At 42.8% G+C, this 16,017-nt stretch overlaps 1 protein-coding gene across 3 annotated transcripts in view; it reads right to left on the bottom strand.

Annotated features, from left to right (window-relative positions):
* The window catches only part of PIK3R1 (phosphoinositide-3-kinase regulatory subunit 1), an 85,249-nt gene that overhangs the window by 16,877 nt on the left and 52,355 nt on the right, over positions 1 to 16,017 (bottom strand). For all 3 annotated transcript variants that reach the window (XM_082373523.1, XM_082373524.1, XM_082373525.1), the window contains 5 exons: positions 11,184 to 11,276; positions 10,670 to 10,744; positions 4,985 to 5,116; positions 4,001 to 4,202; positions 3,715 to 3,794 (listed from right to left, as the gene is read on the bottom strand). In XM_082373523.1, coding sequence (XP_082229649.1) covers positions 3,715 to 3,794; positions 4,001 to 4,202; positions 4,985 to 5,116; positions 10,670 to 10,744; positions 11,184 to 11,276 — 582 coding nt within the window. The remainder of the gene's footprint in view (positions 1 to 3,714; positions 3,795 to 4,000; positions 4,203 to 4,984; positions 5,117 to 10,669; positions 10,745 to 11,183; positions 11,277 to 16,017) is intronic.

Raw genomic sequence — 16,017 nt, 5'->3', positions numbered from 1 at the left:
CTGAGAGCCAGGCGCCTCCACTCCCTGAGTCGCACACACGGAGCAAAGGGCGTCAGACAAAGGCATCCTCCTCCCTCCAAGCAATGCAGCAGCTGCCCACTGAGTGTCCTTTTCAGATCTGCGTTAAGTCCCCTCCAGGCATCCTGAGGCCAGGCTCCGCTGGTCGGGAACATGGGAACGTGGGGCCAGCGGAGAGAACGGCCTGGTAGGATTCAGACGACACTAACCAGGAAGGCGGCTCGAGGAGATGGAGCTCTGAACGAGGCCAGCTCCGGCAGGGCCTTAAACACCAGAGCTGACACAACGACACTAAGGACATACTACAGGGTCGTGAGCTTCAGTACTCCTCACCTCATTTAACGCTCATAACCATCCCAGGAGAGAGGCGTTATTCCCATTTCACAGACTGGAACACCGTCTGGAAAGGCTGAATGACCTGGTGATGAACTCGGCAAGTAAGCAGCAAGAGTTGGGATTCACACCCAGACGTGACTTGCACTGTTCTTCCCACTGCATGACACACAACGGAGCGACTTTGAGCCTGACCCCCAAAGCTACAACAACTGCACTGGGGCTCTTTACTATATGTGACCCATAGGAGCAAACATCACCTATCCTTGGTCTGTTGCTTGCTGGAAACTTCGGAGGACTTTTTGACTGGACACTACAGGCAGTCCCGTTGCCCACGAAGTTTCCAGAAGCCCAGGTAGCAGACAGAGCAGCAGCCCTGGTGTCTGGGCCGGGTGCCCCCACCCCCGGCAGACCCATTCCGGCTCACACTGCTTGGGGTGGCACCACGTGAAACCGTCAAGCTCTGTGGTCTTCAGTTTCTTCACGTGTCAGCGGAGAGCTGGACAATGCATTCAGCTCTCAAGTGATGCTTTTCATGACGCTGTCACCTAAAATATTTACTGCTTTTTCAAATCCGGTAAAAATATCAAGCTGTTATTTTTGTCCTTTCCAATTTATTCTGAAGAAATCTTTGAAACTCCTTGAACTGAGATGCTATTTCGCCTTCCCCTTTTCAAATTGTACCTATTCTTCGCAGCCCACTTCAAGTCCTTTTCTTTCCTATGAGCTTTTCCTGTCTACTAAAAAGTCACCAACCAGATCTCTCGAATTCTTTTTATACTTACAGTACACACCCTCCCGCCCGGAATTTAATGAGACACTGTGTGCTAACGGGCCTTATTGCAACTGACACGCTGCCTCACACATCATTAGTCCTGCCTATCACCTCAAGTTCTAACTGATAACAACTAGAAAAGGTATCTGTTTGCCCCATCATAGTCTTGCTAGTCCTCCACCCCCCAAATATCATTCAAGCACTCATTTCTATTCATGACAAAGTTACTGCAAATGAATGGTTTACGAGTGTTCCCTGGAGATGCGCGGTGCTGTGCTTCCCAGCCCACTGGGATGAGCACGTGCAGGGGTAATGATGAAAGACTCCATGAAAACATCCCATTCCTACCAGGCCAAAGAAGTCATTGCTCTAACCCAGGGTGCCCTGCCAGTCATCCGCACTGGAGCCGTTCCTGAATACAAAGGTGTTAATGAGGACGTTGTCCTGGGCTGGGTAATCTGTTTCCACCGGTGAGAGACGCTGAAGCAACCTTTTAATTCCAAAAGTCCCATACGATTTGCAGAATAGTTGACAGAGATCACACAAGGGGGGAAATGCCTCCAACTAGGATTTAAAAATTACTTGGATGCAATTGTTTGGAAGAGGCTGCATGTGTTCTGGGATAGTCTAGCAACGTTCAAGGCTTTATGGATCGTTCTTCAACAGAGCTGATGGGACTAATCCATCTGCCTTTGAAACTGATACACCAATTTCTTAGTAGAAGGATGTAGGTAGGGTCTATGACATAGCAAGCAGTCTTAAGTGTGCATTATCAAAACAGTTGCAGATGAAGTTTTTCTTGGGTGGAATTAGGCTGAAACTGAGAAAGACGTTTAACCAGTTTACACCAGAAGCAGAAGCATTAAACTCCACCACTGATTCTACTACAACCCGTGTAGAAGAAATTCTCGAAAACTCCATGGGATAAATTCGCTTGTGGGTATGCGTCAAGCCCTGTCTGGCTTTTAGCTTCCATGACTCCCCTCTCCAGAGAGCTGGCCATTGAGAAGACTGGGAACCTCCCTCGCCTTCCCTGCAAGCAGGGCCCAGCTCTCCCTGTCTCTGAGACGGACCTCCACACGGGTCAGGAGGAAGTGAAAGATCGTAGCTCGATCCTTTGGCCGGGGGTCCTGTTCTGTTCTTGCTGGTCCTCTTCCTTCCCACCCACGTGATCAGTCTAGGAGTGGGCGGTCAATAAATGGCTCCAGTGCCACGTTCACACCTGCCTCCGTCCCCTCCCCACAGGGTACTTCTAATCTATCACTGCATCGTTTCCTACTGAGCCCAAAGGCAGCCTCTGAACACCAACACAGAGCTCCCAAATCCATTATCGAGTGACCCAAGCAGTCACATGATATGACACCTTTTGGTCACCCTCTGGGACTCCAGTCCTGGGCCGTACCCGTTGACAGATTTCTCTGATGCGGTTTACAATCCAGGGTATCCCTGTTACATATCCTGCTTGCTGGGATTTGGAACATTTGGAATGGACCAGGCTTGCCTTACGTAGTATTTATGCTGCCACTCTTACCTGTGGATCCCGTATTTTGGATCTGTCGACAGAAGCCCTTCCCAATACCTGTATCATGAGTGGTTACCCATCCCATCCTTTATCCCATCCCTACAGGTGGGTTTTAAGTCTAGGCCCTCACCTCTCTGTCTGCCCCTTCCAGATGCAAACAACTAAGCCTAGCTATGGAACAGCTTAAAAAAAAAGCACAACATAGTCCGCCATTGCATGACTTATATCTGGGTCCCCACGTTTGCTCATACAGAGATGAGTTTGGTAATTTGCATGAGTTACTTATAATAAATAATAAATTCATGATGTTTTAATTAAATTCAAGACATAAATTCAGCCTACAAGCAACACCTTCTACTGGTCCTGAAACTCCACTTCACTTCTAGGGCCCTCATCACTTTCTAAATGACCAGCTCACTTTTAACCAGTATACAGCAAAGTAGGGTTGTTTAGACTTTCCACAGTAGAGGAAAAATACATCAGTTTAAATGAAATCCACTGCTAACTCGGTCTACATTTCCCGCTTTGTTAAACGGCTAATTGAATGCCAGCCTGCTTTCACAGAAGTGTCTGGCTTGCTCGAACTTGTTGCAGTAGACCCCTAGTTTCATACTGCTTGCATTATTAAAAATGTTTATTTTGACAAGACATTTCTCAGCCTATCTGATTCCAAAAAACACATTCCAAAATACTTTAAATTATATAGTAATTATAAATCCCCTACTTCGTAAGTACGAGAAAGAAAAACAAAAATGTCAGCAACGAAAATCTACGCCATAATTTATGCAACAACCAGAAGCATCAAGTTAAGGGGGTCGGGGAGCTCTCCCAGCAACCCTCACCTGAAACCAAGACCATGTAAAATCCACAAATATCAAAAGCTGTATAATACTGACCATATGCGCTGCTGCCCAGCTATTTTTCCCTCAAGTCATAAGGTAACATGTTATTATGGATCTCAATTCCGCGAGAAACTTATGGCACTTCAGAGGAGACTGAAAGCCACCATTTTTCAGGCTCTAAAAAATAAACAGTGAGGGAATTTTAAATGTTCCGAAGGCATTACCTGGTGCAGGCTGGCGTTCATTCCATTCGGTGGAGATTAAAATTTCTATAACTTTTATGAGGTGTTCAGTATTCTCAGAACTAAAAAAAAAAAAAAAAGAGATCCATTAGACACCTTTTTCCCTGAACAACAAACTTCTTTTCATTTCTGCATATTCAAGCGAATGTGTCTGATGGAACTATGTACATGCATTTGTGAACTGGTATCTTCAGAAGAAGCTTAATGACCCATAAACTTCAGACTACCCTCATCACCCCAAAATCCAGGTTGCTCTTCTATCACTTACCTGGCTGCTGGGAATCTGAAAAGCAGGGGGCTGAAGAGTTCAGAGAGTACTCTTGCATTCAAAAGATTTTTGCTGGACGTTTGAGAGAGCTTGAAGAAATGTTTTAGCAAATACTGCAGCGTGAGCCAATACTGATGAGGTATGCTGGGCGACCTAATGAGCTTCTTCAACAGCTGGATGTATTCTTCTGAGCTTTGCACTTCTACAGGTTAAAAAAAGAAAGAAAGAAAGAAAGCAAAAGGAATAAGAGACTGTTTCTAGCTATTAGTGAATAAACACCTAGAAAATTTCTGTTCTAGCTACAGAGGGATCATTTAAAACGAAGGAGTCAGAAACAGCAGACAATACATTTGCTCTTCTCATTAGAAAAGGCATTATGAGAAAGTCAAAATCTCAAGTCAAATGGAAATGCAAGAAGCTCTTGGTGTACAAAACCACAAGAAGTTCTCTGTGTGCTGCCGTCCATGGAGCGGCTTCAAGTGTGATTGGCTAATTCGGAGGAGCATCAGATAAGTATCACAGGTTTTAACTTTGAAGGTTACGAACCACAATTTCCTGTCCCCAAAGCACTTTAACTGAGCATTAGCTCCTAAAACGGAGAGTCCTCTTCCCTCAACTCATTTTCTAATGGCCACTGGAGGAAGGTGATGGGAACATCCCCAGTCACTGGGTCCTAGTCCGGTTCCCTGAATCCAGTGATGGCACTTGGCACGCTGAGGCATTCGCTGACGTAGTGAACCTTAAAATACTGATAAAAGGTGAACAATTAGCCATTTCAACATGTGGACGGCCTTCCTAAGCAAACTAGAATCTGGCTCTTCTATCGGATGCCCTGGTAAGGGAGGGAATTTGTGCTGATGGGGGTGGGGGCAGACCCCTCCTAACGTTTTCTAAGAAATCTCTCTTTATCTGCAGCCCTTGAGTTGACAAGTACATCCACATCTCAATACACGTTCAGGGAGGTTCTCAGAAGACACAACACACCTGGGGCTAAAGAAACCATTTCATTGTAGATGGCTACTGGAATGACAGGATTTGGTAAGTCCAGGAGATAGCGTTTGAAAGCGTCTGCTAAGACGTGCACATCGATCATTTCCAAGTCCACGGAGGCAGCATCTATGATAGAAATATGCAAAAAAATTTTTTCAGACACTTTATGCATTGGTTGGGCCGATTTTCTGAATGTGCGACTTCAATGTGACACACGAAAGGAAGAGTATGAGGCCAAATGTAAGATGCTTGCGTATTTATGAGCAGTGTTTCTTGCAGGGGTTGCTCCTGGCATTTCGAATAGAACATTTTTCCCTTGTGTAGGTCTGTCCCCCACCCTGTCAACATTTAGCATGAAGGCCCCGGCCCACGATGCCAGGAACACATTCTCAGACTTCGGGGCAACAAAAAACAGTGCTCCTGCTGTGGGCTGAACTGTTTCCCCTACAATTCGTATGTTGAAGCCCCAACTCCCAGCACCTCGGAATATGAATATATTTGGAGACAGGGCCTTTAAAGTGGTGTTTAAATTAAAATGGGGCCATTTGAGTGGGCCCTAATCAATTTGGCTGGTATTATAAGAGGAGGAAATTTGGACAAAGAGACACCAAGGGTGCACGTACAGAAAACAGGCCATATGAGGACACAGAAAGGAAGTGGCCATCTGTAAGCCAAGGAGAGAGGCCTCAGAAGAAACCAAACCTGCCTTGATCTGGGACTTCTAGCCTCCAGAACTGTGAGAAAATAGATTTCTGTTTTTTAAGCCACCCAGTCTGTGGGATGTTGTTATGGCAGCCACAGCAAACAAATGCAGCCCCCCACAATGTTTGCAAGTACGTTCTGGACGGTGGTTCTGCCCTGAGTGAGAAGGGTTCTGTTCTAGGGATGGCGAATCACACAGTAAATGCTTCCTAAAATTGCAACAAGAAAACGTGACGTGCAAATCCATAGATTTCCTAAAATTTGAGTTGCTCAGTACTGCATGTCAGAATTAATATAAATTTAACCCAATAAAGTACAGACTGATTGATTAAACAGTAAGCTATTACAGAGTTTTAGCAGTCAGTCTCAAGAACGGCCATAAAAATGATGTGAACATCTTTAGCATGTTTCTCCCTAGTTCTGACAGGGTATTCTGATTAAGGTATTACTAATCTAACTGGTGGGCACTGAACTATCTCAGAAGAAAGATAAGACATGCAGTCTGTCCAGTAAATCCTTCATCTGGAAAACAGATCAGGCAATTCAACCCTGGGGTAGCACGAATCACAGCCGCTGAGTACTTGAGGTAGAATGAGACACACTGCCCGGTGGAAAGAAGGGGTGCTGCGGGCAGGGAGGACGACGGGCACTGCTGAAGGATGCACACTATGGACAGGAAAGATGACTTGAGGGAAATTAGCTGGGGACTCGTGCATGTACTCAGTGGAGAACAGGGGACCTGACGAGCAAAATGCTGCATTTCTAAACAGCTTTATTAATCGTGGCGTTCAAAATAAGTCGGAAAGGAGCGCTGCTGGAAGTACTGATACCACTTGTGGTAATTTGGATTTCAGGACCGTTAGAAACGTGTGAGACATTATCAAGAAGTAGCCTAACCAGGAGATTGACAGGACTGGGTTGTGGCCTAGGAGAGGATGAGAGAGAATCAGAGTTTACTCGCAGGTATTCAGCACGAGGAGGAGAAGTGGCATTCTGGATGCCCATGCACCAGGTGTGATATTACAAAGCACTTAGGCTTTGAGTTAACAAAGCTCCTTGGACGCATCGTCATCATCAGCCAAACCTGTCCCACTAACCAGGCAGAACCTATGAAAGATAATCGTACAATACCATAAAGCTCAGGAAAGTCCTGAGCTGGTAGCAAATGTGGATAGGTTAGTTTGAGGAAAAGAAAGAAGCAAGGGCTTAAATCACTTAAATGTCCCACAAAGAACAAACCAGAGGCATATGACACCTCTGATAAGTGTGGGGAAGGGCAAGACTGGGTCTTTGCCTAAAGGGTCCACGTGGAAAGTAATGCAACTACTAGTGTGACTGTCACACAAAACTGTGCGTGCACCTCTGTTGGAGCATTCCATAGCCACCCACTCTACAGCAAGCTGCTGCCCCCTCCCCCCAAATTTGCCCCCTGTATACTTCACTTAATATCACTTTGCCCAGCCAATTCCTATTACTTAATTTGCTCATCCTAAAACACCATTTGGCGATGAGGTATAAACATTAAGATGCTAAAGGTTCCACACGTCCCCCCTGCGGGCAGGAGTCATCTCTCTACGACACCTGACACTTCCCACTATGGTAACTGCGAGTCTCTCTCCTAGAACTGACAGTCCCTCCAGGGCACGGAATGTGGCTCCCACCTGCTCTTCTCACATCCCTCTGTGCTCAGCAGAGAATGTGCTGGTTGAATGTTTGTGAGCTGAGCTACACAAAGTCCTGAGAGTAATGTTCATTCACTGAAGCCCTTCTCCAACACAGGAGGTGTATTCCAAAGAGCCTTTATAACCTTTGAATGAAATAACCTTATTTCAAGTCTTTGGATCAGCTCACCTTATGTCAACTTCCACTAGAGCCGATGTAGTATGTTCTATTTATTTATAGACAACTTCCAAAGCTCCTTGGGGTTTCTGACTTCCATTCTAGCAGTCTCCTTTTCTGTATTAAAGCTATGCTAATGTGCTCTGCCAAGAGCTAGACACATCTGTCATGTGATGACTGTGGAAGTTAGTTCAGAGAGAGCCACCCAATCTTTAGGTCTGGGTTGGGGCGTTTACACCCTCTTCTACCCTGCTTTTCTGAGTCTACTCCTGACTGGCAACCAGTAGACTCTCCAACACTTCACCCCTTCTCCCTCTGGAATGGAGTCCCCCTCCCCGTCTGATCTCTATCTAAGTAAAGGGTTCTCCACTGGGGTCCTCAATTTTGCTGCCCCACCTCCACCCTTAGGAGACATCTCTCAACACCTGGAGACATTTCCGATTGTCACAACCGGGGGAAAATCTCACTGGCATCTAGTGGGTGGAGGCCAGGAGTGCTGCTGAAACCCTACAACGCACAGAACAGTCCCTTGACGACAAAGAATTATCCATCCTAAAATGTCCACAGTGCTGAGGCTGCAAAAGGCTGATTTTTAAAATTGAGGTATCTTGGGACTTCCCTGGCGGTCCAGTGGTGAAGACTCTGTGCTTCCAGTGCAGAGGGGTGTGGGATCGATCCCTGGTTGGGGAACTAAGATCCCACATGCCGTGTGGCACGGCCAAAAAAAAAAAAAACACAAAACTCTACCGTTTCTTTAAAAAAAAATAAAAATAAATTAAAATTGAGGTATCTTGACATACAGCATTATAGCAGTTTCAGGGGTACCACAGAATGATTTGATGTTTGCATAGACCATTGTTAAACCATCACCACAGTAAGTCTAGTTAATATCCATCACCACACAGAGTCACACACATAGGTGTTTCTTGTAATGAGAACTTTTAAAGGAAAAGCCTGATTCAGGTAAAGAGAAACCAAAAGAGAGAGAGAAAGAGAGAAAGAAAATAATTCACACCATTACAATTAAAAAAAAAAAAAAACAAGAAAGAAATATTTTATTTTAGGGCAATATAGTGGGGGAAAAACAAGAATAAGGGCTTTGAGAGTCAGAACAATTTGGATGCAAGTCACGGCTTTACCATCAGCAGTTACTAATATTTGTATCACAAGACTGATGTGTGGATGAAATAAAATAACTTAGTAGGTGCTACTAAATGTAGGCTGTTGTCCTCCACCCCCGTCTGTCCTTTTCAGACATTGGTTAATTCATGGGGTTGGTTAAAAGCCATACGTTTTGTTTTTAGTGTAAGTGACTTATCTTTGAGCTTCCTCCAGGATATTATGATTTTTTATAGACTGAAAAATCCTCAAGCTGGAAACAGTCCTGGAGGATCCTCACTCCTAAATTGAGATAATGTTTACTCTTTTTGTTTTGCCACAAAATTCACTTTTATAGCACAGAGTCCAAGGGAAACCAGTTTTCTATGTGTGTTTTGATCTCAAATGGGGAAAGAAAGCTGTCTGTCAAAATATCTTGTTGAAGTGAATTTGGGTTATTTATTCCATCTCACAGGTGGTGTGAAGATTTTTTTAAAGCCCAACTGCATCATTTTGTTTTTGGTCACACTTAAAAACGTAACCGCTCTTTCGCAAATAACTCCCATTTCATCGGTCTCTGAAGTCTAAACATTTCCTTTGACTTTTAACATGTTCGATTTGACCAATTTTCTGACCAAAACATGTATCTCTGTTTCAATTGGCTAGGACAAAATTTGGTGTTTCCTTAACACCCTGGTAAAGCTGTTAGAGATAAAGAAAAACAAGTCTTTTCACCTTGATTTTTCTGCCAGTCAACTTCTAATGACCTACTCTGGATGTGTGTAGGAGGATGTGCCCTGTGTGCGTGTAAGACTGATTTCCATGTACAAAGGAAAAATGAAAGTTAAAAAAAAAATTTTTTTTTCAGCTTCAAACATTTGGGCGGTGCATTTCAAGTAAAACTATCGAATGATAAAGATCTAATCTCCTTTTTTTTTTCCCAGAAACATCTTTTCTAGAAATTTTCATAAGCTGCCTCGTTTTGAAGCTGCCTCACACTTCAAATTTTTTCGTTTATTAAATGTCATGTGGGCATTCTTTGCATAACTGCACATCTGAAAGTGCTTCTTCCAAAACTGGGTTTCACTCCTTTTGGTTCAAACACCCAAATTCAGTTAAAATAGTGTGAGGCAAAAAATTATTAATAAAAAGAAAAGTACTGGGAGGGAATGAAGGATCTGAGAGATTCTAGAAGTTGATGTAGAAGATGACTTGCTAGAATGATGGCCAGTAAATTTACATTTGTACAGTTTTATTCTGTATGGCAAAGGAGGGAAGGGACAAATAATAAAGCCACCACTTGGTTAAATTAATTGATGTCATTTAACCAATGGTGTGCTTGAGCCGACTTGTACTGGCTCACAATTCTTCCCAAGAGTTCAGTGATAACGCATTGGTAGCTTGAAATTAACCACGGTGAGAAGATTTACACCACAGAAGTGGGTAAATGCTACAAACCAGGGCTTTTTTTTTCCCCCCAGAGAGTTGGTTTACCAGCACATTACAGAAGATAACAATATCATGATGTTACTTGATGTAAATATGGCATGAAAAGGCAAGCAAGCAAGGAAGGAAGACAGAAAGGGAAAAGAAAAGGAAAAAGAGAGAGAAAGGGAAAAAGGGAAAGGTCAGAAGAGACCTTTGTTAAATGACATAGACTTATAAATAATTTTTTAACTGGTCCAGATGAATTAGATGTAGCCAATGGCAGGGTCAGAGAAAGATGGTAGATAAGCAGAGGCAGAGAAATCCCAAGATGCTTCTCTCCCCTGCAGTTTCTACAGCACCCAGAGGCTCATGGCTGTGATGACAGCCAAGTACCTGCAGGCAGGCAGGCACACACACCCCAACCCAACTCAGGAGACAAACATCAGAGGTCTGCCCTCTTACCATAACAGGGCAGAGGGAAGTGTGCATATTTCTGAGCTCCCTTCAAACTGAGAATGTTGCACAGTTAAGCTCACATGTTTTGTGCTTTACCTGAAACAGAAAGGTGAGAATCGTCTTTCCCATGTGTATTTCTAGCTCTGTGACACTCACCACAATCAAGGAGCTGTCGTAATTCTGCTGGGTTGCTGGAGCTCTGTGTTCTGTATAGAGTTGGACATTCCAGACCTAGGACACAAAACAGACCGAGTATGCAAAACACAGCTCTCTGGAGAATGTGTGAGCCTGCGGCCAGAGAGACATTCCAGTTTCCATCCAGTGTCTATTCTAGATGTGTACCAAATATTCCTGGAAGTCAACTCCTACTATTCATCTTATCTGGCATGTCAATAACTTTGGCAACATCACCTGGCCACTGAGGAGCAAGTTAATTCTCTTTATTAAAATAGGGAGAAGTTAACGGTTTCCATACAGTAACTACATGTTAGTGTAGAGTCAGAAGTCAGACCAAGATTATCTCCCCAGGTCACTGCAACAAACAGCTTGTGGGTCCAGCACAGGTGGCAAGGAGTGTATTTAATGAATGTCCACCAGACAAATACAAATGATAACACCCACGAAATCAGGCCATAACCCGTTAACCGATCCCCTCTACCAGCTGGATTACCTTTCTTTTCAATGGCTTCCACTAGCTTGATAAGAAGCAGTGGAGCAACGTCAGGAGGGGCGAACTGCTCTGCAAGGTCTGGAAGAGTCGAAGCTGCAAATAAGCACAATTGCGTGGTTATGTTTAATCGGGGGTAATCCAACGCAGTAAACATCAGTGAAGATGACTGGAACACAAGGTCATGCAGTTCTACTGGGATGGCAGCAACCTCAGGCCGGAACGAGAGAGAGCCCGTACTGGGACCTGTGTTTAGAAGGCTCCTTGCGGGCCGCCCCCCAGCTGTGCGTCTTCCCACAGTGTGATGAGTTTGGGGGGCCAAGGGGACACGCCCACTGCTTCTCTCCTAGGACACACTCAGAACACTTCCCAGAAGCTTGGAATCCCTTGCTCCAGTGGCCTCTCGGGCCTCTTCCCCAGGTCCATCCTCCCCAGGGCAAACCTCCCTGCAGGGGTGCCCCTTTGGACCTGGGGAGTGGGGCTCAGGATGGAACGGAGTCTGGACGTGCAAAGGTCCTGGCAGCGCAGGGCCAAGCCAGGGGTGGGCTGGGAACCAGCTCTCCCCGTATCGCCACACTCTCGGGCAGAACTGAGAACCCAAGAACTCTAAATCCAAATCTGGCTTCCTGGTCATTGTGAAGAAATAACTGTCCAGGTAGGAGAATGGAACATATCTTATTGAACAGTCTGTTAACAATCAATATATGATTTATAACTTTAAAATATTTAGACACAGGCTGCTTGGGCTTCCTTTTGTACTTTTGCCCCAAGCCCCACAAATGGCGGGGTGGGCTTAATATCAGATCCGAAGCCAGGACAAATGATCCCTGGCCACTTGAGACTCAAATTAAATCCCCATGGACCTACTCTTGAAAAGCCTTTATTTGCTTACATATGTTTTGGTCAGTTAATATCTTAAGAAATGTGATGCTTTCATGAACTTGTTTCCACGCTTTTATTTACATGTTTTACCAAATGATACAAAGGAAAAAAAAAGTCTAATTGGATGACACAAATAATGCCCTTCAACATAACATTGATAACTGTATTTTCACTCCAAAAATATATGAAAGTAAAGTACAAATATTTTTCTCATAATATACCAGAAGAGGGAGCTAAATATACTCATCTCAAATTTCTCAAAGTGCAAAATATAGGTGAAATGACAGTCTTCATGAAAATACCTACATGTGCAGTCTGTTTATCAGCCATCAATAAATAATTTGTAGACACTTAAGGTTCAATGCTGTGTATATACTCTCACCTAGGAATAGTTAATATAATCTAATAAGAAAGACTAAATATTGACAATTTTGTTTCAATGAGATTTTCGTGGTGTGATTTTTATTGTAAGCCATATATCATGTTAAGCACATTTCTAATGAAGCCCATCTTTCTAACAGAGTCAGCATAGAAAAACAACAGATTCACAAGACGATAGTCAAGTGAGATTATGTTAAATTTTGACCTTAGAGAATTAAGTATGATTTACGGCATTTCGGAAACCCAGACCCTGTAGTAGAAGACCCTTTTAGGTGGCACTATTTCCTGAGATAGACAGTAACGTGATCATGCCACCTAACGCTATTAGCCATTCCAAGTACCCAGGATAAAAGGAGAAGAGCTAAGTTATGGAAGAAAATCCTATAGCAGCCCTCTCCAGAAGAACTTTCTGTGATGATGGAAATGTTCTATTAGCTGTGCTACCCAACACGTGCTCCTGAGCACTTGAAATGTAGCTATTGCAACGGAGGAAGTGAATTTTTAATTTTCATTGATTTAAAATGAGATAGCTGTATGTAGCTAGTGACCACACTATTGAAGAGTGCAGTCCTATAGCCTGAGCAAGGGCAAGTTTTGTCAACACCAGATGAAAGATTCCTGAGTTGACTTCGTGCTACAAAGACCCCACTGAAAGCTGTCCTGGAGGACATGGCATCTGGACACGGGGCTTATCAACATCTGAACGCAGGGCACGGAAAATTTATCACTCAGTTTCCTGGGCCACTTTGTCCTACTGCAACAGCACTTGAACACATTTCGCACTTCATGAAAGCAGGACAGATATGCCGCGGACTTGCCAGACAGTCACGATGCAGACAGCTGAATGGACACTTCATCTCGCTGGTCCCCCCCCCCCACTGGCCTGTGCCTATGTATCATCTGGAGAACTTGCCAGGAAGACAGAATGCTGGGTACGACTACAAACCCCCAGAATCAGAATATCCAGGAATGGAGCTAGTCATCTGTTTTGGGTTAGTAATAACTTCTAGGACATACTATATATGATAAGCAAATCCATGCGGGTGACCCCCACCCCCTGCCTGAAAAAATCCAGCAATGACGTCGCCCAAATCTGTTAAAATAGGAGTATACCCGAAAAGCACTTAAGAATACAAATATCTTGGGGTGGGGGGGAGGGATAAATTAGGAGGTTGGGATTGACATATGCACACTACTTTATATAAAATAGATAACCAACAAGGACCTACTGTACAGCACAGGGAACTAGACTCAATATTCTGTAATAACCTATAAGGGAAGAGAATCTGAAGAATATATATACGAAACTGAATCGCTGTGCTGTATACCTGAAACTAACACAATACTGTAAATCAACTATACTTTAATAAAAAACACAAATATCTTGAAAGTTTCATAGTTTTTTTTAGTTAAAAGCACTGTAAAATAAAAAAAGAAATACTATAAAATGAAAGAGCATAGCATCTCATTCCTCTGATAAATTATAAACTACTTCCCTTTGCCTTAGATTATCAGCTCACAAAAATAGCCTCCCTCACAGATGCCCTTCTACACTGAGCAAAATGAAATATCATCCTATCAGCACATGTAACAGAAGGAAAACATAAAGGCAGAGATATGGTGTAGAGAAATATTATTAATTAGGACTCACTGGAGCGTCTCTTCTTAGCCCTCTCAAACTTACAGATCTCAGCACAGCCAAATGCAAAAAGCTAAAGATTAAACAGTACATGCATGAACCCACATATCCACACGACACTCATCCAACTAACATGCCTCGTTCCTCTTTTCCTTCCCTCATAAATTACACAGGCATTTTTTTAAATTAAAAAAAGAAAAAAAACCCCTTAAAGTTGGCAACTAAAAATGGAATTACTTAATAAAGGGTTATCTCCTTTCAGAATCTTATCAACGCGATCATTTCTGCAGGCAGATGTGAAAGTTAAATTAAGTGATAATTAAAGATTTCACCTAATTGTGATTGAAATATGCACCCAAGAGTTGTTATATTACTGGGTTGGCAAATACGACATATAAAATTGTTTCTGCCACTTCAGCTTGAAGAAGGAGGAAAAAAAAAGCCTGTCCTTAGTCCTTTCAATGTTTCTTTGGCAAAACATGGTAGCTTACTTTCCATGCAGCATATCCTGAGCTGCAAAGTATCATTTGTTTCACTCATACAAGTACTACATGAAGTTTCTAAAAAGCATTGTGATGGCTATCAGGTATCTATAAGAACATTTTTCTCAAAGTACACCCCAGAATACTTTAAAAAGATAAAAACTAGACGTATATATTAGGAAGTACAGGTACTCCTTTGTAACATATCGAGTGAATTTACCACTGAATTTTGTTAATATTGAAAAAAGCTTATTACCCAGATGTATAAAGCATCATAACTGATCAAAGTTTTTCAATGGGAGTTTTAAAAGGTAAATTTTACAAAGAGACAAGGTTTTTTAAAATAACAATTCAAGGATTTCCTATTCTCTAGTACAATATCTATGATTCAATCCATTTCCCCTTGAAAATATTTAAACATATGGGATGTGGAAGCTTCACCCAGTAAGCTTTTAAAGTTCACATTTTCTACTTCGTGCAATAGGATCAATTAACAGTGAAAGTCTAAAAAGCATTCTAAAGCAAAATATTAATTATTTCAACAATCCTAAAATCAACTATTCCTTTCATTTTATTAAATACACAAGGTCAATATTTATGCTTCCGTTAGATCCCATTTTAAAAAATTCCAACAGGAAATGACAATGGCTAGGAAGTACCAAGTTTGGCAAGTTGTTCTTTGAAAAGTCCATGATAAAGTACCACATCATACAGTTCAATACACTAAAACATAACGGAACTAAATATATATATATATATAGACACACACACACACACACACACACAAATGTAGAGATTGTACCTGGTGGCTATTAAACAAGACACAAATTAGCAGAGCATGATACTCATCAAGTTTACATGTAAATTCTCATTTGATTTCACCTTTCAGGCAGATTTCTATATCTGAATGAGGAATGTTTTTTGGTTTTTGAATCCTGCTGTAGCCAGATGTACACATCTGGAGAGCCAAGTCCACTCTTAAAACTGGGTGAATTTTAGATTCCTCTATGACAAGCCAACACCAGTTTTTCACTTAGCTGAATCGCTTTTCATCAAAAGAAATCAGTATTACTTAAGGAGAAAGAAGATAAGAAAGAACAGCAAAGGGTCTAAAAGCGGTGGTGAAGCCAAGACGTGTATCATTTCAAAAGAAGAGAGGAATCAGTCTTTAACAGGAACACCAATGAAGTAGGTGTCCCAGGTTGTCGAAAGAATTTTTGATGACACATCATCAGTGCTGCGTTTTCCACTAGTTCTATTTTCCCCCTTTGCCCTGGTGACAAGGAGTCACACAGAAGAGAGCCTTCTCTCCTGACTTAGGCCCTTCCCAAATCACTAACAGGGACAGGCCTGAACAGTCCCTGGGCACCAGTGGTGTGTGGGAGATAGTGGCATTCCTCACGTTAAATGGTGCCAACGCCGCTACAAAGTGCAAGATGAAACCAGCACACAG

Source organism: Balaenoptera borealis (assembly GCF_965194805.1).
Source record: "Balaenoptera borealis genome assembly, chromosome: 2".
Taxonomy (NCBI): domain Eukaryota; kingdom Metazoa; phylum Chordata; class Mammalia; order Artiodactyla; family Balaenopteridae; genus Balaenoptera; species Balaenoptera borealis.
The sequence above is the reverse complement of the archived record's forward strand: the minus strand, read 5'-3'. Positions and strand labels throughout refer to the sequence as shown.